Source organism: Vigna unguiculata, chromosome 3, assembly GCF_004118075.2.
Source record: "Vigna unguiculata cultivar IT97K-499-35 chromosome 3, ASM411807v1, whole genome shotgun sequence".
Lineage (NCBI taxonomy): Eukaryota > Viridiplantae > Streptophyta > Magnoliopsida > Fabales > Fabaceae > Vigna > Vigna unguiculata.
The window spans coordinates 63,682,848-63,707,212 of record NC_040281.1 but is presented as its reverse complement, the minus strand read 5'-3'; the positions used below and the strand labels follow the sequence as shown (position 1 = coordinate 63,707,212).

At 29.4% G+C, this 24,365-nt stretch overlaps 3 protein-coding genes across 3 annotated transcripts; all 3 read right to left on the bottom strand.

Annotated features, from left to right (window-relative positions):
* Positions 1-9,646: 9,646 nt before the first annotated feature.
* Positions 9,647-12,226, bottom strand: LOC114177990 (heavy metal-associated isoprenylated plant protein 32-like). The gene is made up of 3 exons (XM_028063634.1): positions 11,653-12,226; positions 11,413-11,488; positions 9,647-11,248 (listed from the first exon to the last, which is right to left on the bottom strand). The coding sequence occupies exons 1-3, from the start codon at positions 11,680-11,682 to the stop codon at positions 9,801-9,803; spliced, it is 1,554 nt and encodes a 517-aa protein (XP_027919435.1). The 5' UTR covers positions 11,683-12,226; the 3' UTR covers positions 9,647-9,800.
* Positions 12,227-18,357: 6,131 nt separating this feature from the next.
* Positions 18,358-20,967, bottom strand: LOC114177610 (probable E3 ubiquitin-protein ligase LUL4). The gene is made up of 3 exons (XM_028063026.1): positions 20,297-20,967; positions 19,381-19,864; positions 18,358-18,833 (listed from the first exon to the last, which is right to left on the bottom strand). Exons 1-3 carry the CDS (start codon positions 20,752-20,754, stop codon positions 18,720-18,722), a joined length of 1,056 nt encoding a protein of 351 aa, XP_027918827.1. The 5' UTR covers positions 20,755-20,967; the 3' UTR covers positions 18,358-18,719.
* A 1,443-nt stretch (positions 20,968-22,410) lies between these two features.
* Positions 22,411-23,938, bottom strand: LOC114177612. Its single transcript, XM_028063029.1, has one exon. The coding sequence runs from the start codon at positions 23,322-23,324 to the stop codon at positions 22,575-22,577; it is 750 nt and encodes a 249-aa protein (XP_027918830.1). The 5' UTR covers positions 23,325-23,938; the 3' UTR covers positions 22,411-22,574.
* Positions 23,939-24,365: the final 427 nt, after the last annotated feature.

The following is a 24,365-nucleotide window of genomic DNA, read 5'->3' as shown; positions in this document are numbered from 1 at the left end:
CTCTCATCTTCCCTTAAACCATATTTCACAGCCTTGTGTTTCTCTTTCGATTTTTTCGGAATCTAAATATTATTACACGGCATTATGAGGATGAAAAGTAGGTGGCTTTTGGAATAAAAAGTCTTTTTTTTTTTTCAATTAATTGTTTATGGAAATGGGATTATTAAGATTAAGAATAAGAATATGATTCCTGAAGAAAATTATAAAACACATTCAGTTACGGGAAAGCTTGGTAATTTTACAATCACCTATTTATGGGAATGTTTTATTTTACCCCCATTGACAAAGTGATTAAAACATCTTTCTCTCACAAATTTTTTTTATAACCGAGGGTATTAAAACTGGGATTGTCAAACTGGTGGTCTGGCTCAAACAAGGTAGTTTCTTCCTTCAACCTCAAATTTTTATTATATTTCTCCCTTTCCAAATTGCGTAACTTAGAATTTACTTTTTGATTTCCGGATTGTGAAATCCTAAAGTTTTTGGGATTGTGGAACCTGAAAGTCAAAAATAACTTTGGGATTGCAAATGGAGAAACTTTTTTTTTCAGACTTGAAAATCAGGAAAGGGCAAAATAAGAAAAAATTATGGAGTGAAGAAGAAAGTTATGGAGGTGCAGGAGGAAATTATACTTAAACAAATTTAGTGGTCCAACCTAATCTATATTTTAAAACGGGTCATATTTTTTATATTAGGTGCATGGGCCAAGAGATGACTTTTTAACTTAATCAAAAATAAAAAATTACAATCTGTCCATACAAAATAATTATGGAATATTATTGTTCAAAGTTCTGAAATTTAATGCTCAATAAATGCATTATACAACATCGAACATCCTGATCTAAATATTATTTGAAATAACTTTATTAATGTTTCTTACATATATGGTATGTGTAATTAAAAAAAGTAAAGGTTTATAAAACTAACCAAAAGTTCATATCACTATGAAATTGATAAACTTAATTAATGTACCACAGAATAATAATAATAACTAACCACTCTCAAGACAACACGTTTAGTATTTCAACATTTATTTATTTCAAAAATTACATCCAATTAGCTAGAATGTTTATGTAACATACTTAAAAAAATGGATCATATCTTATTGTTGGCCTCTGATATATTATTTCCTTCACTAGTTTGCTCACTAAAAGGTTATATATATCTCTTCCATTTCTTTTGCATCTAGAATTGATAATACAAAAAAGAAAAAAAAAACAATTGATTGGTTTTATAACAAACATAAGTAAATATTATAACAAATTCAATAATATTTTAATTATAAGAGAAGGTCCAATCTGATTGTAATCATACAACTAATCACGATTACAAATGAGGGCTTGCACATTTTGGGGAATAAACAATTTCTATGCTTATTGAAGATGTGACTACCAACGACTAAATAGGGCATTTCTTCCAGCACACCATAGCCTTATTGTCTTAGGCCAGGCTAAACAAAAAATTGTTTTTATCTGGGCCTATATTTTTAAAGCTTGGCCTCTTTTTATTGATATGACAAATATTAGATGTGACTAAACTTGTTTTGAGCCTTTGTTTTTTTGAGAAATCTTGGCAATCTAAAAAAAAAAAAGTAAAAAGTAATTTTTTTAATAGAAAATTCAAAGTAAAAACTTAAATAATAATAATCTTAATTTTTTTCTCCCTCATTTTTATATCTTAAAATCTTAAAACATATTAATTTGGAAAATGTATCTTTACAAGTCATAATTTTATTCAGTCATAATAAAAAGTGTAATCAATAGTTTTTAACGGTAAAGTTTTTTTTTTTCTTTTCTCTGGACTGACATTCGAAATACCAATAAATAACGACAACCTTGTTTGCCAAAGTAACTAACATGGGGCCATTTCTTTCTGCTATAAAATATAATTTTTTATATCTTAAATTATTTATTTCAAAATATAAAATAAAAAATTATTCTAAATCGTATAATTTAGAATATAAATATATTATAGATTATACAATTTAAAATTATATATTTCAGAATATAATTTTTTATATTTTAGATTATATAATTCATTTTAAAATATTTCGTGTTTCTAATTTAAAAGAAAAAAGTCTTAAAGTTATAAAGGGTTAAGAAAAATAGACAAAAAGAACATTTAAAAAATAAAATCTTTAAAAGTGATTAGCTTGTCTCTTTAGTACCCATGGCAAGTAGAGAAAATTGATGGTTCTCTGTTCTTTAATTTGGGTATGCATCACAATAAGCGGTAATACTCCTTTTTAGGAGGAGTTCCGTTTAAGTTTATGCCTATTTATTAAAATAACTTTTTTGTTTGCTAAACATAGTCAATATTTTACTATGGATCTTAACTTGCCATTAATTTTTTCAAACAAAAGTCACAACTTTTTTTTGTTACGGTTCGTGCTAAAGTTATGAAATTTTCAGTATATATATTTATAAAAAAGAGAAAAAAAATGTTATTTTATAAAGTAAAATTAGTTGTAGATAAATTAATTTACAGAAAGTGATGACAAAAAACATTTCACATCAATTCCAACTGAAAATAAATGGTAGCACGTACCATGCATGTTGTAAGGTTTAAACCTCTCCACGACCACCCTACACACTGAAATAAGTACCACACATTTATTCACATGCCTTATCTTAATCAATGTCGAATCACATGCACTTCATTCATTCAAAATCATGGTTAGGGTTTTCCATTTACCAATTTCTAGGTCTCTTTTGCATCATTTCATCTGCAAACACCACTCATTGGTTATGTGTATGATTAAAAATAATTTATATGAGATTAATTTATTAATTTTGATAAGTATTATCTTAAAAATTATGTTAATAATAAAGTTTATAAATAATGACAAAGGTTAAATTTCTTCTCCCCCAACATATAATGTATATAATGGTTGAATGATCTTTTTATTTTTAGTGTTGGAAAATGCATGTTTTTTGAAAATGTACAATAAACTAAATTATATATTAGTAATGATTGCATATAAAAATTTGAATTGCATTTCAATTACAAGACCTAATTAAAATGGGAGATGGATTTTAATTTAATTTAGTTAAATTATAGAATTAAATTGAAAACTTTGAATGTTTGCAATTAATTTCACTATTTTACCCTTGAGATCTAGGAGACTGTGACTGAATAAGAAGTAATATAAATTTTACAATGGTTGAAAAAGTTGGATTCAATTCACCTATGACTCAGTGGTGGATGACTCCTCATCTTACCTAAAGTATTAATATCTAATTGAATTTATACTTTGAATTTTAACTTATTATATATAGTATATTATGCGAAAATTTGAATTTATAGATAACACTAATGTTAAAACTTATAAAAGTTATAATTGACTAAGATCGAAAAGTTCATATAACCTTAATCCATTATATCAAAATCCAACGTTTCTCTAATAAATTAAATTGTCACTTTATTTTAAGAAATGAAATTTGAGCACACTAATGTAAACAGAGACAATTGGACATATTTAAAAGATAAAAGATTAAACATATCTTTCCTCTATTTAATTAATTCATTATAACAATAAAAGGAAAACCAATTTTTTTATAATATTTATAATATATAAGGAGATATATTTTTTTTTATATTTCGTTATTTCAGTTTTATTTTTAATTATTTTAAAAATTAATTATTTTATAAATAATTTATCTTTTAATTATTATTTTAAAAACTTATTTCATCTTTAACCAGTTATTTTAAAAATTTCTCTTATATATATATATATATATATATATATATTATTTTTCTAATTTTATATTTAACCTATTTTAAAAATTAAATATTTTTTTTTTTAAATTTTAACTCAAACTTTTATAAAAATTAAAAAATATAAATACATAGGTGCAACAGTGCCGTCACGTGAGTGTTTTCGCCAGTTTTACATTACTTAAAGAAAATAAACTCAAAGATATTTGAGCATCAATGCCATCCAAAAGAAAAAAAAAATTGTCATCAAAATTAATCTTCCATAAATGTTACATGTTGCTAAATTAATTTATAAAATATTTGTTATGTTTTTGTAAAGAAAAATGGCATTTACTTAGCGCATTATTAGTGGGAAGTGAAAAGTATGATGAAAGAAAGAAAGTGTGATACACACACATCTTATCATTTTCCATCTTCCTCCTCCAACCAACCTTCTCTTATCTTCTCTCAATTATTACTATATGGACCCATTTATCACTATTTATCACTGCCACTGCATATTCAATAGACTCATCTATAAACCAACAAATTCCTTTTTATCTCACACTTTCACTTCAAGAAAAAAAAAATCACTAGAATATTGAATCTCAAAATTTTATATTAAGTGGTATCAAAATCTTAATAATAGTCAATTGCCAGTAAATCCTATAAAAAATGTTCTAGTAAAAAATCAAACTCAACATGACTCAACAATTCAAATCTTAATTGAGTCCTTTCTTGTCCAAACATAGTCTGAATTAAGACATAATAGTAGAATATTAACTTGAGAAAATTAAGACTTTAAAGTCTATATTTAATAATCAAATTTTGATTGAGTTTATCAGCATTACATCTAAAACGACAAACGTCAAAAGGTTATTATTATATTTTTTATCAAATATATTTTTTGTTCCTTAATTTTTAGTGAATTTTAAAATTAATTCATTTTAAAACTTTGAACCAATTTAGTCTTTTATTTATCGAAATATGTAAATTTAGTCATTTTAATCAAATATTGTTAAATTTATTTAACATTTCAAAACACGTTTCACGTTTCATAATAATATTTGACTTAACATTAGAACAAAAATGTGTCAAATAGTATAAACAACTCAAATACAATCCTTTGATACTAATATGCGTACGAAACATCAAGCAAACCTAACAAAATTTGATTAAAATGATTAAATTCACATATTTCGAAAGATGAAAACTAAATTGATCCAAAATTTCGAAATAAATTAATTCTAAAATTTACTAAAAGTTAAAGAACAAAAACATATTTAACATTTTTTTCACCAAGAAGCGAGATTTTTAAAATTAAATAATATGAATTTTAATAAAAGTAATCTTAAATTATAGAACTACTGTATTATATATTTACATCATTTATCATTTAATTAAATTTTACATTTTTAATAAATTAAAATATTTTTAATTGAATTTTTATTAACTATTTAAAAATTTTATATTTTTTAATTGAATTTTTGTTGTTTAATATAAAATTTGTAAATATCTAATAAAAAATTTAATAAAGACTTAGTTAAAAATATATAAAGTTATCACATTTAATTAAATTTATTTCTTTCTGAAAAAACGTATTTTAAATTATTTGAATAAATCTTACACTGAAACGTGTCTTATAGAAAGAGATAATAGTGACTTATATACACGTTTGATTCGATTAATATCTAATAGATTCAAGTTAATTCAATATTATAATAAAATTAAATTTACGTTATGGTCTTTATGTTTTATCTTCATTTATTGTTTATTTTATATAAATCTTAAATACTATTCATTATTTATTTTATTTTATATTTAATCTTTATAGTTACCATTACATCATATTATTATTTTTATCTAAAATAGGATTAAAAAAAATAGGTATTTGGAAATATAAAATAAGATTATTAGCTGCGATGCAATGTGAGATAATAGTGTATTTAAGGATTATAAAATAAATTGAATACGAAACATAAGATTAGACCGTTTAACTCACGATTTGTCTAATCCATCAATCTCACTGATTCACTGATTCAGATGAATTCATCTGTTCTTAGTCTGAAAGAAAGTGGCTTAGTTCAATTCATTATTAAGTTATACGAATCCATCTATTTCAAAATTAAAAAATTCCCTTAAAAAAACATTTTTGAAGATTTCTTTCATACATTTAACAAAATAATATATGCAAATTACGACTCTATGGTAAAGAATTATTATTCTACAAAATACATAATAAAGTAAAGGAATCACACAATTCACCATCTCATTTCTCAAAATTAATTAGCTTCATTTTAAAATTTTAATATTATTTTGTCTATCAACTTAAATTTAATTACAAGATCTAAATTAACATTAAATTTAAGTTATATTATTTTTACGAGTCTTTATCAATCAACATACAAAATATGATTGAAAACAAATATTTGTTTGGTGAGGTTTCTATTGTAGATAAGTTTACATGTGAGTCCATCCACCAAGTAATTATTAATATTCATTTTTTGCTATTCAAGTCTTCAAATGATTTACGTTTATTTCAATAAAATAAAATACAACACTGCTGGTGTTTGACTATGGAGGCAAGTTAAACGTTTCTGATTATTTAAGTAACGTTTTCTTCATTTTTTTCACGGGTTAGGAGAAAAACTAAACTGAATTGAATTAATATTAAATTGAATTGAACTCCTATAGAATAGTTTACCTTTTTTTTTTTTGTTCTGGATTAAATTATTTTTAAGTGTAGTGTTTTAAAACTAAACTATGGTCGTAATGAAACTATTAAAACTGAACTAATCTTTATTTTTTATTTTTTATTTACTTAAAAGCACTATATTTGATAAATTAACAACTCTGTTCTGTAACCGTCTTCCTCTTTAGCATTGTCTTTATTTGGAGGCAGCTTCAAGCAAAAAAAAATCTTAATCAATAAAATGGGTGAATATAGCGTGATACACTTTCTTTGTAAAGAATGAAATGTTTAGAAGATGTGCATGGAAAGTTAAGCCTTAATTGATACTTTATTTATATCTTCATAAAGGATACCCTAATCGAATCTGGATTTAATAAGAGAATTAGTAATAAAAGAATTAGCAGAAAAATAGTATGTTTGGGACAAAAATATTGAATTTATCCTTACAAGTTGGGGACATAGAATCGGACTTTAGGGTAGGTGTCCCCTCGTAGGAGTATGGACCATTTTAGGTTAAACTGCAGCGGTGGCTCTTATCTCATCTTCCCACCTCCCACTAAATTCCATTCCCTTCTTAAACACATGCATTTTCACCAATCAATGCCTATGCCTCAAACACATGCAATATTAAATAATGCAACTTGTCATTAAATAATTCAACACATTTACACTAATGCAAATCATTTACACTAATACAATACAAAAAATTTAGTAGATAATTTGAAGTAAGATTTAAGAGTTAAGAGTTAAGGCTAAGGGTAATTTAAATATATCTTTTTTTTAATTGTGAAAAATGGAGAAGTAGTTTTGAAGATTAATTATTATTCCCCTTAACCTTAATTGAGAGTTTGTTTTGGTACATCTAATAATTCTATATTACTCACGAGTTGAAGTAAGAGTAATTTACCTTTTAAGATGCTTTTTAAAGATAAAATCGTGATAGGAGTTTCAGATTACAAAATGGACATTACCTCTCAAATATGATGATCGACTTTGATGATATTATGTTAACAAACTTGAAATTGGAAGAATAGTTAAAAATAATGATTATCTTCGTATATATAGGTTAAGTCCTTCATCTATTTATAAGTTGTCTTTATTTTCAATTCTCACATAGGTAGACAAAATTAAATATCTTATTTTGTTTGGATTGAATTATATCAAAACCTTAAATCATACAACTTCTAATGGTGTGATCTCTTTTTTTCTTTTATTGCAAATTGTTTCAATTGTTAGTGATACATACTTGCTCATATGCAAATCATTGTTGTTAAATCATACTACATATAAGTCCCTACACATACAATCTAAATACTTATTGAATACTCTTACACGACTTTTATATTAGTCAATTCGTTAGCAATCAGATTAAGTCGATGAGTATAATTGATTTGAGAATGGTAAACAAATTTACTTTAATATTGAATTGGTGTTATCATATATTTAAAAGAAATGTATTCAATCAGCTCCTTCATAAGATATATACTTATCAAATTATGTAAGAAATAGATGATAAAGATGAATTTGGCATGAGTTTCAATATCTCATTTTCATCTATATTATTATTTTCATCAAAAAATGAATATATTTGTATTTCTATTTTTACTCTCTTTTTTAATATTATAAACATCAACTAAATAAGTTTTCTACAAAAAATAAAAATCATAAAAAATATTATTAAAAATTTAATATCGAAATAATATCTAATTTTTTTTCTCCTCCCCAATATCAAGTATAGGTATTTAAGATATTATATATATATATATATATATATATATATATATATATATATATATATATATATATATATATATATATAACATATCTATTCCACCTTATATCCAATTTAGAAAATAAAATATCACCCATCCTCATGTACTTAGTTAATATAGAAATTTTCCTTTAAAATCATAACAAATTTAAATAATACACATAGGACAAGTTTATTTACATAAATTTATTTATTTGGATTTGAGAATATGGAAAAATATGAAAATTAAGGGACAACTAGTAAAAAATGATATTGTTTAAATTAAGAAAAAAGTTATATAAAGTAAATGAAAAGTTTATGAAGCATTATGATTCATTTGATGATGTTATCATATATATATATAAAGATTTTTTTTTTGCGTTTTACATTTATTTTCCAAATTTATCATTTAAATATATTTTTTAAATTAAAAAAATTATTTTATGAATTTTATCATTTCTTTTAAAAAAAATTCAATTTGACTTTTTTTTAAATTTAATATTTTTAATTATAAAATCACCTAAAAAAATTAAAATTATTTATATTTATTTTATAATCTATGTTATTACATAAAAGAAATTATCTGTTTAGTATTAATTTTGTTTAATTTTGTCCTTCAAGTGGTAGTTATTTACTAATTCAACCATTTCTTTAACTTAAATAAATAAAAATTATTTATAAAATAAATAAAAACTATATGTAACCAAATTGTAAAAATTATTTACATATATTTTTATAATTATAATTTCATTATTTTTTAATTAACATTAATAAATATTATTATTATTTAGTATTTCTTTTGTTATTAACTATGTAGAATAGCAGAAGATAATTATAAAAACGTATATATGTTTAAAAATGGAGGTTGAGCAGGTTCACATGCGGTCCATCGACTTCACATTCCGATATCCCTCACCCACCCAACACTTGGATCATCTCCTAAACTCCTTGCCTTAAAATATTCCTCAATTGAACCCTTCAACGGACCAGATCATCCCATCATAATTATAATCATGATCATCAAGTGTCCAATCCCATCCATGATGATCAGTGGGACCACACTCTTCACCCGGTTCATCCTGTGTGGCGGAGTGTCAACGGCTTTAGATTTTGATAATATAAAGTAGTTATGATGTTCGTCTGAAGCCCCTGCATCTGCATCACTCTCACTGCTTAGTTCCACAGTCAACCCACACTTGCTTTTGCATTTGCATTATTGCCTTCAGTCAAATAATTCAGCTTCTCCCCTATCTACTCTACCAAATTCTAATTTTAATAATACTATATAAACCTTCACGAGATCAATTTCACTTCTGACCCCACCCTCGCTTTCTTTTCATACTCCCAATACATTACAAAACACTCTATTCCTGTGGGTCCTAATTGCCTAACTCTCACTCTCGCCATGGATTAACACGACAACATAATATGCACTTCAAAATCTTTTAAAACAACAATAATAAAAATAGTATTAATTATATTATAAAATCTATAGAACTAGAGGAATGAAAGGGATGAAAGAAAAATAAGATACTACAATTATGAAACTGATTTGCATTGTTGTATAATATAATAATATAGATCTGAAAATGAGAAACTTGCGAAGAAGAAGATATGCAGAAGGCGCATGAGATGGGATCTGTGATGGATTCAGATTCAGATTCACATTACGTTGCAGCTAGAGGTGTTCTCGTCGCTGAAAAAGTGGGTGTAAGGGTCTGGAGGAGGGTAGGGATAGGGAGGGTACATGTAATTCACTGCCGGCGGAGGCCGGGCGTACATCATTGGCTGGAATCTCTCATTTCCCATCATTCCACCCATCTGTTGTTGTTGTAACTGCTGCTGCTGTAACTGTTGTTGATGCTGTAACTGTTGTTGTTGCTGCTGTAACTGTTGCTGATGTTGTAAAAGTTGTTGCTGCTGGAAAGGGTTTCCAGCCATTCCATTCGGACCACCACCACCTTGAAAGTATCCGCCGCCATTGACCGACGCTGCCGGAAGTCCCTGCACGGCAGGGATGTTCTGCATTGACATGTTCATGGGACCCACATTCGGCCCAGACATAGCATGGGGACCACCACCACCACCCATGTTTCTGAATCCAGGGTTCATTGGTGGTTGAACACCAACTCCACCCATCGGATTGCCTTTCTTACCCCCATTCATGTTCATGTTATTGTGAATGTTACCTCCTCCTCCTCCTCCTCCGTTGTTATTCTTGTTCCCTCCACCACCGTTTTTACCCTCCAATGCACCACCTCCGTTTTTACCACCACCATTGTTGCCACTTTTGTTACCCCCACCCTGGTGGCCACCACCCATGCTGACTCCGCCGCCGCCACCACCTTTTTGTCCTCCCCCATGCGCCTGAAAAGGAACAGGTCCTGGACCTTTCTTTCCAGCAACATTATTGACAGCCTTGGGGACATTCATCATCTGTGGTGGTAGTTTCATTTTGTTAGGAGGAAGCTCATCCATTACATCATCTTCGTCGTCATCATCAAACTCTTCGTCAAATTCGTCGTCATCGTCAAAATCATCCAATTCGTCGTCTTCGGTGAAGTCTTCGTCATCCTCCGGAATATCAAATTTAACAGCTTTGGGGTTGGGGTTGTGAGGGGGCAGCTTGAGGTCCTTGAATTGAGGGATGTTCAGATCTTGAAACCCTTTCATCTGCTGAAGTTGTTGTAGCTGTTGCTGGAGCCGCTGCTGCTGCTGGAGCTGCTGCTGCTGCTGGAGCTGCTGGAGCTGTTGCTGCTGCTGCAGCTGCAGTTGCTGTTGAGGATTTGGTCCTTGTTGTTGACCACCACCACCACCACCTTTGGGTTGGTTATTTCCACCACCACCACCACCCTTGGGATTCTGACCTTTGTTGTTCTGGTTGTGGTTTCCCATACCTTTGAGGTGTTCAATTTGCATGTTCTTGACCTGGTTGGCATTGGCAGGGTGGTTCTGGTTATTATTGTGATTGTTGCTGGGTTTAGGTGCGGCGCCCCAGAGTTCTGCATGTTTCCCTGATTTCGCAAGCTTCTTGATGAGAAGGTTGGGGTCCACATTGCCCGAAACCGTCACCTTCCCTTGCTCAGCATCGATCTGTGTGGTGAACACACCTGTGAAACAAGCAAACAAACTGTGTATTCAAGGCTTGTTTCACAGAGATGAGACGGAGATTTTGTTTTCTTCTTCACACAATAAATGAAAGCACCGACATTTCCAGAAGCAAAAAAAAAAGAGTGAAATCACAACAAAGGAATTACTGTGATAATTACCATACCATCAATTTTTTGCAAGATTTTCTTCACTTTCTGTCTGCACCCATCACAGTGTATGTTCACTTTAAGAACACATTTCTGCATGCACAAGAAATCCCACAATCCCAAACAGAATATAAACAAAAGTTTCATGTTTAACAAAGAAGAATGACAAAACCATAAATGTCCGAAATACATTAATCACAGCAATTAAGAACAACAAAAGATAAAAAATGGGTCTGAAGATGCCATGGATTTGTTACCTGTATCTTCAAGAATTCCTCTTTACTCATGTCTCACACCCCAACAAACAAAAAGATTGTAACTTGCAGAACAGCGCAAAAGGGAGGCGATAGATCTGAGGAGCAAATGACAGAAGGGGTAATAGAGGGTCTTTGTTTGGGAAGCAAACATAGAGGAAATGACAGAAAAGAAATGGTTTTGTGGGTCTCCGAGAAGAGACAGGAGCCTAACCAGCGGTTGGCTCAGAGTTTGAGAGAGAGAGAGTGAGGTGTAGTCATTGGGAAAAAAGAGGGGCAAGCAAAGCAGAAGAGAGAAAAAAAAAATGAAAGATCAGAACAGCACAGAGAGAATGGTGCCTCCAAGCTTTTGTTCTTTATTTATTGGTATTTTGGTATGAAATGTAGCTACTACTAAGGAGGAGCCTCTGTAATGGTATTAAGAGGGTAACTCCAGAATGAGGTTTGGCTTGGAGGAGAATCTACTTTAACCACACTTGGGTTTTCTATTTTTCTCTTTCATGGTTTGGTTTTGGCTTGGCTTGAAGACTGTGAGGTGGGAATGCTTAAAAAATCATAAATGACAATGAAGGAGAGGAGAGAGAAACAGTATATATCTGATGTGAGTTTTTGTTTTTTCGATATTTCTTGCCACACTAATTATTACCAAATGCTGGTGAACTGTGTCAGATTTTAAAAACACAAATGAGTGAGAATGATAGAATTAATTTTAATCAGTGGCTTCCTTGGTAAATTAACTTTCTCTATGACTGCATTATGGTACATTTGCATTGCACCCTTCTCTTCTCTTCTCTTTCAACACGCTTTCCTCAATTTGGGGTCAAAACACTTGAGCGTTCTCAAGAAATTTTTGTTGAATCTATTCATAAAATATCCAACAAGCAACGCATCACATGTTCTTCAAACTCTAAACTGTAACGCCGCATGGTTTTATTAAACATTTCTCAACTCTCTTAACTTTTTATTTTATCTTTTAATATAATTAATTAACTTTGCCGCTGTTAAACAGAGTTAAAGTTTTCACAATTTATTTGTTCACAACGATCCTAAAATTAAATTAAAATAATCATTTCCTGAGAATCCTTCAAATAATTAATTTCACAATTCTATTATTCAATTAATCAATCCTTAAAAATTCGATAAATTTATGACGAACTATTGAAGAGGTTTTAAGTCTTGTAAGAATAGTACTTTTTTATGAGTCTAGAAATCAAGGAAAAGCTCTTTTATTTTGGTTTTGTTCCTTTTGAAAGAAAATAATTGTGTGTATATCAGAAAGTGTATATTTAATGCACGAGTTAGATAGATAGTATATGTATTTATTGTTGGGTGAATTCCATTATTCAATTGCCTATAATTGGCAAACAAGGAAATGCATTATAGAGGAGACTTATCTTATCCTATATCAGACAATGTCACGTTCAATTAAAAATAGTAACATTCACTACTCTTTTTCTAAAAAAAATTGATTGTTGGCATATACTAATGTAAGTGCGTTACCTATTAATAATTTGATAAAAATATTATTTTCAAGAAGACTCGGATATTAATTTAGGTTTTTGTAAAAAAAATATCTAAAATCTAAAGTACATTTTTTGTTTAAATGAAGACAATAAAACTTAAATATAGTCATCTTTCAAATCTAAAATCTAAATATAATTTTTGTATAAACATTTTTTATTTTTAGTTTTCACATATTTTAGTATTTCATTTTTATTTTATATATTTTACATGTTTTTTATGTTTTATTATTTAAGTTTTATGTATTTTCTATTTTTCTTATAGAAAGTAATAGCACACAATTTTTTATTTTATTTTTTATAAAATAATTATTCATTTGTAAATATTTTTTAATAGATAAATTAATATTATTGTTAAGATTTTAAAACGTTTATATAGGTCATATTAAAATATCTTTCTCTCCTCTGGGTATTATGCAAAAACATTTGTCTTTGAAAGACTTTTTCTCCTTAACAGACATTGTTTTCCGCGTGTTTGTTTAACACTTTCCTAGGTGAAAAAAAATTAAAAAGATGAATTATTATATAAAAGATATAATGAATTATTTTTTAATAAATTCTTATATTAAAATAAATAAAATTAAGATACTAAAATTATAAACAAGATAAACTTGATTTATTTAAATTTTATCTTAATATATTTTCATTGAAATGTAACTTTTTATTTAATAAATTTTATTTTGTTTTAAATTTAAATTTAATTTATATTTTGAAAATTTAATTTTAATATTAAATTATTTTATAAATTATTCTTTATATATTAATATTCAATAAATTTTATTTTATCATATCAATTAAATTTACTACAAACCTTTATTTCATTTTTTGTTATCTTTTCTTTTACCTAATTTCACTTTTCTACTTTATTTCTTTTGTTTTTTGATTCAGATCCGCTGTTAATCAAAATACACTTTTAAAGATGGAAATGAAAAAAAAATTAAAAAAAAATAAGAAGTAAATTTGAGTAGAAATTTTATAAATAATTTGACTCATTTAATAAAATAAAAAATTTATTTTAAAATGATAAAATTTTACTACTATCAAAATAAGAACAGTGGTGTTCTCCAATACATTTTATAAAAAGAACTTGTAATGACATTTAATATGATTAGTAAAACTAATTTTTTCATATTTTTTATTTTTACTTTTAATATGACATTTTATTAATTTTATTCATCTATGTTTTTGGTCATCAGTATATTTATGAGTTTGAATAATAAAAAACAAGTCTATAATTTTCTTATACATTATAAATTAGACTGCTAAAAAACTTTAAGAAAATAATATACTCGACTTGTCAGTATTCAGTTTTGCTAAACTTTCTCGAATTTTAGATGTAAGTTTACAAAGGTCATTCAATTATTTTATTTATTATGTATTGAAATAGTTAATAAATATAAAATAATATAAATCAGCAAGCTTACGGTATAATTTTTTATTTTATTTTATCAATAAATATATTTATAGACGAGTAGTTAATTATAATATAATTTTTTATTAACCTAGAACATCTCTATTTTTATTTATAGATAAATTATTTGATTAAAAATATAGTTTTATGGTTTTTTTTTACCATGATCCTACATTACATATTAAATTATCTTCAACCAAAATTAATATAAAATTATGTACTTTTAGACAAGTTCAGGTGGTTTTAGTTTTTTTTTTCCTTTGCAATAAGATTTCTTAGTTGCTTAATGAATGGTAGTTACTTTCTCTAATGTTTGAAAAAAAAATGTCAACCAATTTATATAATCTCTACAAAGTTTTTACCTTGGTGCGGCTCCATATGTTTTAATGACCAATAAGGTTTTTTTTAAATAATTGTGAACATAGTCTCACTTTAGCACAGTTAACTTAGATGTTAGATTTTTCTTCAACCATTTTTTTCCGTTCTGATTTGAAATAATTGGTTAGACAGTGAACATGGGTTGATCCGGATTCATATGATTCAGATAAATACAAAAACGTTAAACATCATTATCGAACACCAGTAGACACTTGAACTCAGTTTCCTTTCAATTTAACATTAAATACTTATTAGGTCATTGTAGTTCCACATAACATCATTTTCGAACAGCACATAATTTTTTCTACCATCCATTAACTGCATTTTTTGTCCATACTTTAGCATAGCCTTTAACTTTAGTTTTTTCCCAAATCTATGCCTTCGGGTAGGTTTTAACCACCTTCAGAAAACTATTTATTTTATCTATTATTGTCTGAGTAATGCTTTTAAAAATTAAAAATCTTCCATAAACTCAAATTAGTTAGTATCCCCTTTTATTCTTTTCCTCATAGCAGAAATTATTTATCATTAGAAAAAAAAGTGTCCTTTTGGGCACTAATGAACAAATGAAGGAAATATTCCATGTAAACTGAAGACAGAAGATAGTTATTATATGTGTTAGAACTGTATAAGGAGAAAAATAAAATAGTAAAACTACTCCACCACACATTATGCACATTATGAATATATTATTATATGTATTTGGCAGAAAAAGTGAAAATCGCCGCATTTGGAATAGTGTGGGACCGCCAGAATTTATGGGTTCTTTTCCTTTGTGTTGGTGCTAAACTTGTGAAATGAAAATGGAGTTGTAGCTGGTCACGTTTTCATGGGCAACTAATTAATAATAAAGTGAACCTGATTAAATCATGGAAGCACTACTTTAACAGCAAATTAGGTGGAAGAAAGCAACCGAAAACTAGGTAACCCTCGAAGAATCACGTTCTGTTTTTTTTTTTTTTTCTTTTTTTTTTTCATTCTCCTTCCTTCAAGCTTTCTCTAGCAAACCGAATTATTATTATACTTCTTAAAAGCCTAAATCGTGATCTTTTTTTCCCTTTATGGCTTTGAACATGTCACTTTAGCCATGAGAGAGTGTTTGAATGAACGGTGGTGAGAAAGGAAACATAGCAAATTGGTTTTCCTCGGCCTTGGTTTGAAGAAAGAGACATGGCACTTATTTTGTATAACAAGACATGGACTTTTTTCACGAGTGACAGGTGTACGTTGTTTATTATGTCACTGGAAGCATAAGAGCTTAATTTGAACATATCTATAGGGTGAGGTTAATAATTAGTGTTTGATATATGGTGATGGTGGTGGACTTTCCTGAACTCAAAGGCCACCAAATCCATCCCACCCAGAAACTGAACAAAATTGAAAAAGAAGAACACTTTAGAACACATGATTGTGACTGGCACAAGTATGATATCATAACTTTTATACAAGTGAAGAAATGGTGGGTGATTTTTTTGGAGTTTGATAGGGGTATCTATATTTGGAATGTGAGTTTTAGGGATTGTGTGAAGAAGGAGTTGGGCAGCCATGCAATGCAAAGGCATTGCTATTTATGTTGAAGGGTTCACATGGTGTTTGGACAGTGATTGATCAGAGAGAATACGAATTTGCACACTGAGAAGAAGTGGGTGAGGAAGGAGTATTTATTGAACCTCACCTACAAGAGTGCAGTGGCAGTTGCAGTTGCATCTCACACATGGTCTCTTTTTTTTATAGCTTTAGATTTTAGTATGATATCGGGAAAATAATAATACAGTGTGGGTGTTGAGAGGTTTTGACCACAAGGGAAAGTTTTTGATTCCTGTACTATTCAACCCTTCCTACACTTTAATTATTTCGATTATTCCAAATGATTCAACATTACTAGAAAGCAAATACTAAATGGTAGACAGATAAATGAATGTATGTGTGTATATTCAGGCATTTTTCTGAGATCTTGGACCAGGTTAACTTTCTGGTTGTTTCTTCGTAAAAGATTGGAAAAGATGCCAAACTATGTTAAGTCGGTGTCTTCAAACTGTAGGGAAGTTTTCGTGAATTTTGGATGGTATCTTCTCCGGTTTCTTGGTTTTTTAACTTTTCTCTTTTGCTGGACCATACCTCTGAAAAGGTCAATTAATCATATATGTAAAGTGTTGCTCACCCTCTCTGCCTTGTCCCCATTCATAACTTATAGCATGTCCTAGGAGAGCATGTGTTTTTTTCAAACAAAAACCTCTTACGTTTAACAACAGTATCCAAGGAACATTTCACATTAAATCTTATAATCTTATTTGTCCACATCTCAAAATTGTTCTCTGAATAAGGGATTCTAATTTTGTTTCAGATTCAATTTTGTGCATTAATGTTCGACTTCTATCCGTTATCATCATCATCATCTAGGTTTATAGGGAATAAAATAAGTGGCAATTACGTTGTGTTGTTTGTTATTTACTCTTGGGACATGGAGATTTTTCATTAGTCTCAAATAGTTTGCTACTCAATTGATGATTACAGACAAACCCGTGGAGCCTTGTACACCACCTTATCCTTAACTAAGGTTGAGAAGTGTACAGCAAGAAAAGTCATGTTTACCACACAATAATGAATGTTGTGGGGATGGAACATGATTATGATGTCGACAGCCATAAGTTTCTTGAAGCACTCAAATCTTCACCTGTTATCATTTTCTAAACTGAATGTACACGCGTGAAAATGTTTGATCCCGAGACTTTTAGGTCATAAAAATTTGTCCTCCAACTTATTAAGAGCTTAGAATAGTTGGAATGAATTCCATTTAATTCTGTGTGGTATAATGGTAAAAAAGTTTCGTGTTGATATTTAATTCTCTTGCGATATTTGGGTCAAAGTTTGTAAATTTGAGTTTATGTGTTAAAATTTAAAATTAAATTTGTGAAAGCAACTTAGGCTCTACTTTTTTAAAAAACTAAAAATTAATGTATAAACATACTTTCAGAATAACTAAACCTATAATTTATTCTCTAATTTTGGCTTTATTTAAAGGTGTGAAAGTTGAACAGAGAAACCATTTCAAATGAAGTACAACATAACTAGTTACATCCATTATACTTTTACATCTTTATTGGTTCAAAAGCTCATGTCTGAAAACATCTCCAAGCTTCAAAGATTCTGATATTGCATCTACCTCAAGGGTACCTTGTATACCAATACTAGTTAACCTTTTTTTTCTTCTTCTTTACAGTGAAAAGAAAAACAAGAATCCAAACACGTTGAATCGTTTTTTTTTTTTTCTCTTTATACCCTCTACGTCACACTCATGTGATAGACCAACTATTTCAGCAAAGGAACATAATATTAATATTAAAAGTTCTAAACTTTTAAATCCCTGAAAGATGACAGCCAAGAACATTGAACATTATCTTTGTATGAATAAATTTAAATTTAACCTTTGATGATTTTCGAACAAGATAACATTTACCCTCAACAAAATACATAAAGAAGGATTTTGGGCTAACCAAACCAGACCTACAAATAATCCTCCCTTAAAATATCACTCCAAAAAGAAAAAAGATCATCTGTACAATATTTATGACACCAGAGTAACATTCAAAAACAGTAAAACCACAGATGATCTATTTTTCTCTTTGAGGATCTTACAGATGAACTTTCACAAAAAAAGAAAAAATACATAAGAACTATAAACAGATCGCTGACTGCAATTTACAATAAGAAGAAAAAAAAAAAATACCGTGCAATTCAGCTTCTCATAAGGGAAAAAGGTGTCATTGATTGCCACTGTTAATCCTGATCTCTATAAGTTCCTCAATAGGTTGACGGCATATAGGACACTTATTTGATTGAAACCGCAAAGCTTTAGCACACTCACTGCACATGCACTGGAAAGTACAACAGAAGTTATCCCACCCATAAAATCAAAGTAGTAAAATAAATGAATACAATGCAGCATAATAAACATATGCACATGATGTTAAATAACGATTAAAGGAAAGATCTCTACTGAACAATTATTATATTCCAGGCAAACCAGAAGAAAGAAAAGCACTAAATATCAAATTCTTCAGTGGTACAGTTTTTACAAAAAAAATGTATTCTACAATTGGCAACAATCAATGAATGATCAAATGAATGTGTTAGCCAGTTTCGAACTTTGAAACCATATTGAAGAGGGGGTTAGCTGACACGAGAAGATCAGAGGAAGAAAAGAATTATTCAGGTAACATAAATATCACCAAGAAAACCATGATAGTCTTTTAGAAGTATTAACTACGACATTTATTTTCTAACTGCAAACTGTTTTGCAGCATGATAAAATTGAATGCATGAATCATCATTAATGAATCATCCTTAAGATGTATTTATTGCTTGAATCTGAGTATGAACATTCAACAAAACCATACAAGTTGCTTTGGCCAGATGTCATACCATATGTCGGCAGGGCAAGACAGCAGTGTCCTTGGGTTCAGTCATGCATATTACACACTCCTTTCCATGATCATTATCTTCAAAATCTGCTGTTGCTGAACTTCCTATTCCATATAACTCTCTGAGCTCATAACGAACATCATCGATCCACAGAATCTGCCTAACTACTTTTACCTGGAAAGGACCAACACCATTGTTTTTCTCTAAGACAGCTTGAGTTATTTGCATGTGAGGGGATGCATCCAGTACAGAAATACTATTAGTTTCAGCACATATGACAAGGGGAAATATATCTTCTCCGGATGAGGGTTGAGAAAGATCATCCAACTCAAAAAAACCGAGGTCAATGCCTGTTCCTGAAGGCTGACAAAATTTCTGGCCAGCCCCTTTTCGAAGGGGGAACGTGATTGGCTCAAACAAATCAGGAAATAGTGGATTAAACCTACATTTTTCTTCTTCTTTGGCTAAGTAGAAGATAGTAATGCTGCCCATTACAAAAGAAAGGTATAAAGAAAGTTAGGCCAGCAAAAAACATTCCATCATAAACATTTAATATTCATTCTATGTTCAAACATTCTCTTTCCAGAGCAATCAACTTAAAATAATCAATCAATCAAACGGATTGCAACTTTAACCCACAAATTGTGGTTTCAACGTGCTTTCATTGGCAAGTGAACTTGTTCAGATAAGTCAGCCAAAGCAACATTGTGTTCCATACTTCAAAACGAAGCTTCTAATAACCAGAGCAAGAATTATCTAACTAAAAGGCACTGATAAGTCAGTTAGAGTGTAACTAAAAGCAAGAATTATACACGTCTCTAATAAGTAGATATTATTTTGAATGATAAAATACAATGACACAGGAAATAATATCTAAAATCTGTGGGAATGAAGAGAGAGAGGAATGAGATTTTACCTGCCATCAAAGAGGGCATCGAAATCAAAGGAAATCAAGTGGTGATCTGGATAGTTAGGATCTATGCAGAGGCGTAGCGTGTGTTTATGCAAATTGACATCGTTCCTTATCTTCTTAGTGGTTTGATGATCAACATAGGGTGGTGGCGAAACTTGAATTTGGCTTCCCCCTTCATTTGCATACAAGGGCTGCTGATGAAGCATCACAGAATTGGCAGTGTAGACATTTGGGTAATACTGAGGAGGAGGAGGACCCACATAGCCGGTGGTGGCAGAGGTAGAAGCAGAAGGGTTGGTTGAGGTGACAAAGTAACCTTGTGGAGGTGGTGCTGCTGGTGGCAGAAGCGGCGGAGGGTAATAGTAAGGGGGTGGAAGATGTGGAGGATGAGGATGAGGATGAGGATGAAAGTAGGCGCTTCTTCTTCTTCTTCTATTATTGTTACTCCATGAAACACCCATCTCAAATTCACAACCAAGAACTTGTGAAGCTGTTCTGTTCTGGGAAATAATGGGTGGTGAGTTAGGTGCAGCAGATGCAGTGATTCTTAGGAGCTGCCATTGCTGGCACCATTCATAGCATTATTCTCTCTACTTAACCAATCACCATTTTTTAGTACTTTACTTTCCCTTTACCTGGATCGTGAAGGACTCCATTATCCATATTTTTAATGATTTTTTTGTTGTCACTACTTAATTAACACTTTTTCCATTATACCACCATCTCCATCTTCTGCGTTTCTTTCTTTCCTTATTTCTCTGGTTATTATGTTTTTTAAATAAATAAATGAATGAAATAGAGATTAAAATACATAATGGTTTTTAAACGAAAACGTATTTTTTTTATAAAGTACTATTAACTTATTTGTAAACTTTTTTTTTTACAATTTCTCCAAATTATATTGTTTGATATGCTGGTTGATTTTGAATTGGAAAATGATTATAATTAAACTGTACTTTCATAAAGAGATGAATTGACGACAAAATATATGACAATTATAAAACAATCATAGTTGACATTTTTTGAAAATTAAAAAAAAAAATTCTGCAACAAACAATTTCTTTACAATTGTTATCATAATGATAATTTAAATGTAACTTTTGTAAGTCTTATACATACAATTTCATTATTGAAACACTTGCATAATTTAATTATTGATTTGATAATACATCGAATGAGACTTGGGTTTACTATAAAAATTAAGCATATGCTTTGAACATAATTAAGGAATGATAAAAAATAATTGAGAAAAATATGATTGATACATGTTAATAAATATTAGTGAATTTTATTTTAATAATTTTTTAAAATTCAAGTGATCAGAAGAAAATTATTAGTGAAAGAAATGTTTAACTATAATATTTTGAATGATATCTTAATATGATTAATTTCATCCTATATCCGTAAATTCAATGTGTTAACTAGGTTCATACTGATCAATAGTGTAATAAATAGACTAGACACTATGAATGAGACTTCTATATAATGCCAGTTGGTATTGAAAGATGTTGAGATCAAATAATTATATTTAACTAATTTCATTAGTACAAAAAATTGATTTAATTTAAGAACTATTTTCAAATTATTATGTGTTTTAATATTTTGTTGATGTGGAACCTTTTGACTTTGAAAACGCCGAGTATTTGCTTTATCAATTTCTAAAAAAACCATTAGTGTGAATGTTATTTTTAAACTTTTTTTTTTCAATTATGGTTTTTATATTTTACAATTCTTAATATTTACAATATTTATATGAAATTATTATTTTATATCCTTTTTTATATCAAATTATGTTAAGTCATGAATATCTTTCTTTAAAATTAAAGACAAATTTATGATTTAATATGATATTGTTAATTATAGTGGTGGTTGTGCAACATTTTTGATATGTACAAGTTGTTAAATTCAGGTAAATAGCATAATATATATATATATATATATATATATATATATATATATATATATATATATATATATATATATATATATATATATATTACTTACTTTGTCATTGTGATATCTGAGGGTTTAAGGAAGATAAACCCACAATTCAATGGAGTTCACATCCACTGTGTGGCACAACAACCTGTAACATTCTCCAATTCAACAACACCACAACAGAAGAAAGAACTGCATTCTTATGTTATCAATACACTAATTAAAGACGTGATCATGAAACATTGAATCACACAACAAGGGGGGTTTGAAACCCAACGTGAAATAAAAAAAAAAACATGAGAAACAAAGTTGAAAAATATGGCGAGAAGAATGAAATTAAAATTCAGCAGAAATCTGGCCTTGTTCTCTTCCGAACTGATATAGAGCCTTTCTGATGATCCCAGAAGACTTTGATTTCAGAAGAATCTCTGAGATCCTCGAGGCTAATATACTGCTGTTTAGCCATCCTTAAGGAATGACACCCTGTGTCATGAATCCAAATATAAGGGTGACATGTTTCATCATAGTAATACAATAAACTCTTCAAGCTTCCTCCAACACTGCCACTTCTTCCACTTCCAGGCATGTAAGCCTTATATATGCTTTTACATTTCAGTCTTTTTGAAGACCCTGGCTTCAAAGTGTGAATCTTTTTCAGTATTGATCCCACCCTTATTTGGAGCTCCACTGGTCGATCACTGAGGTTCCATATCCTTGTCCCATATCCAGAACCTTGAGTGTGATCTCTACAACCATCAAAGCACCCACCCAAAGATAGAAGGCTAAAACCCTGCACTTTTCCCATCACTGCTGCTTCTTCTTGATCACCAACTTCCAAACAAAATATATGTTTTTCTGCAATAGAAACTTTGCTATGTATATAATATATATAACCTCCCGACAAATTATGCTTTTTCTGATAAAGTTTAGTTACTTTGCAAACTTTCTCAATTCTGAGGCTGTGGAAAGAATCTGTAGTAACCTTGCACTTTAGACTCCTCACAGGGACAGAATATTGTTTAGCCCTTGCATCAAGGAAGTGATAGGGTCCTTGGAAGCCAAGATTCAACAAGAAGACAGTGGAAAAGTTCATTGGCACTGACAAAAATTATTTAAAAATTGCTAGAATAGCTTTTCCTTTTGTTTGGTTGGAAAGAAAAATATGCTGTTGGCATTTGACAACAGTAGTACTCATTCAAAGATTCATGATGAGGTCTCATATGATGATGCCTCCTCACCTTTATTGCGAGGGCGAGTTGCTTTTGATTCAATCCAAGTTGAATAAATGACTTTACCCGAAAGAAGCAATTATTTTATTTTCTCTTACTGTGCATTGAGCTCTTGACTTTTTTCTTTCTGGTCAAGTTCTCTTCGGAGTGAGAAAAGAACCTTGTAACGAGCATGACTTGAGGCTGTTGGTTGAAACAAAACATTGATAGGGTAGTTAGTGTTGTTTGCTGTCAGTCCTATTCTGTCACTACAAAATCAATAACACTGCAAAGCTAATAACTTGAGTTAAGTCTACACAAATTTATTTATTTACTTTGCTGCATAAATGTACAATAACAACACTTTTCTAACTAGGATAGAGTTGACTAACCGAGTAAAATAATTTAAATTATCATCCAATCAAAAATTACGTTTTATTGATTTTTACAAAAATGATCTAAAAGTTAGAGCACCAATAATTTAGAATAAGATGACAGTAGGACATTGTTTTAGAAATTATTGTGATTAGATGCATAGCTATTAAAATCATTAAAATATAGTTAGTACAAAATGTTAGGTGAATAAAAAAGGTAAAGTACAAATGGTGGAGAGACGTGATACACAATACACTTTTATTTCAGAACAAAGCAACAAATCTTAATGATTAGATCATAACATAATTGACAAACTGGGATACTATCCTTCTTTTCTCATAGTGGTAGGGGCATAACACCGGTATCAACTTTCAATCTATTCCGATCAGTCTCGTAACTCCATAATTGAATTTCTTATAAGTACACTACTTAGCCATCCTAGATAGAAGAGTCTCAATAATAGCAATATCAATAGGAGTGGTTCAAGTCAAAGTAATGAAGAAAATTGGTTCACCAAGTATCTGAACCGTTGAATTCAAAGTTAGAACACA

Coding starts and splice junctions, on each gene's coding strand:
- LOC114177990 (XM_028063634.1), bottom strand. CDS start 11,682: ATGAGTAAAGAGGAATTCTTGAAGATACAG. Junction 11,489..11,652: donor AGGAATTCTTGAAGATACAG/GTAACAAATCCA, acceptor TTGTGCATGCAG/AAATGTGTTCTTAAAGTGAA. Junction 11,249..11,412: donor AATCTTGCAAAAAATTGATG/GTATGGTAATTA, acceptor CTTGTTTCACAG/GTGTGTTCACCACACAGATC.
- LOC114177610 (XM_028063026.1), bottom strand. CDS start 20,754: ATGGGTGTTTCATGGAGTAACAATAATAGAAGAAGAAGAAGAAGCGCC. Junction 19,865..20,296: donor GATGCCCTCTTTGATGGCAG/GTAAAATCTCAT, acceptor TGTAATGGGCAG/CATTACTATCTTCTACTTAG. Junction 18,834..19,380: donor TCTTGCCCTGCCGACATATG/GTATGACATCTG, acceptor TGTACTTTCCAG/TGCATGTGCAGTGAGTGTGC.
- LOC114177612 (XM_028063029.1), bottom strand. CDS start 23,324: ATGAACTTTTCCACTGTCTTCTTGTTGAATCTTGGCTTCCAAGGACCC.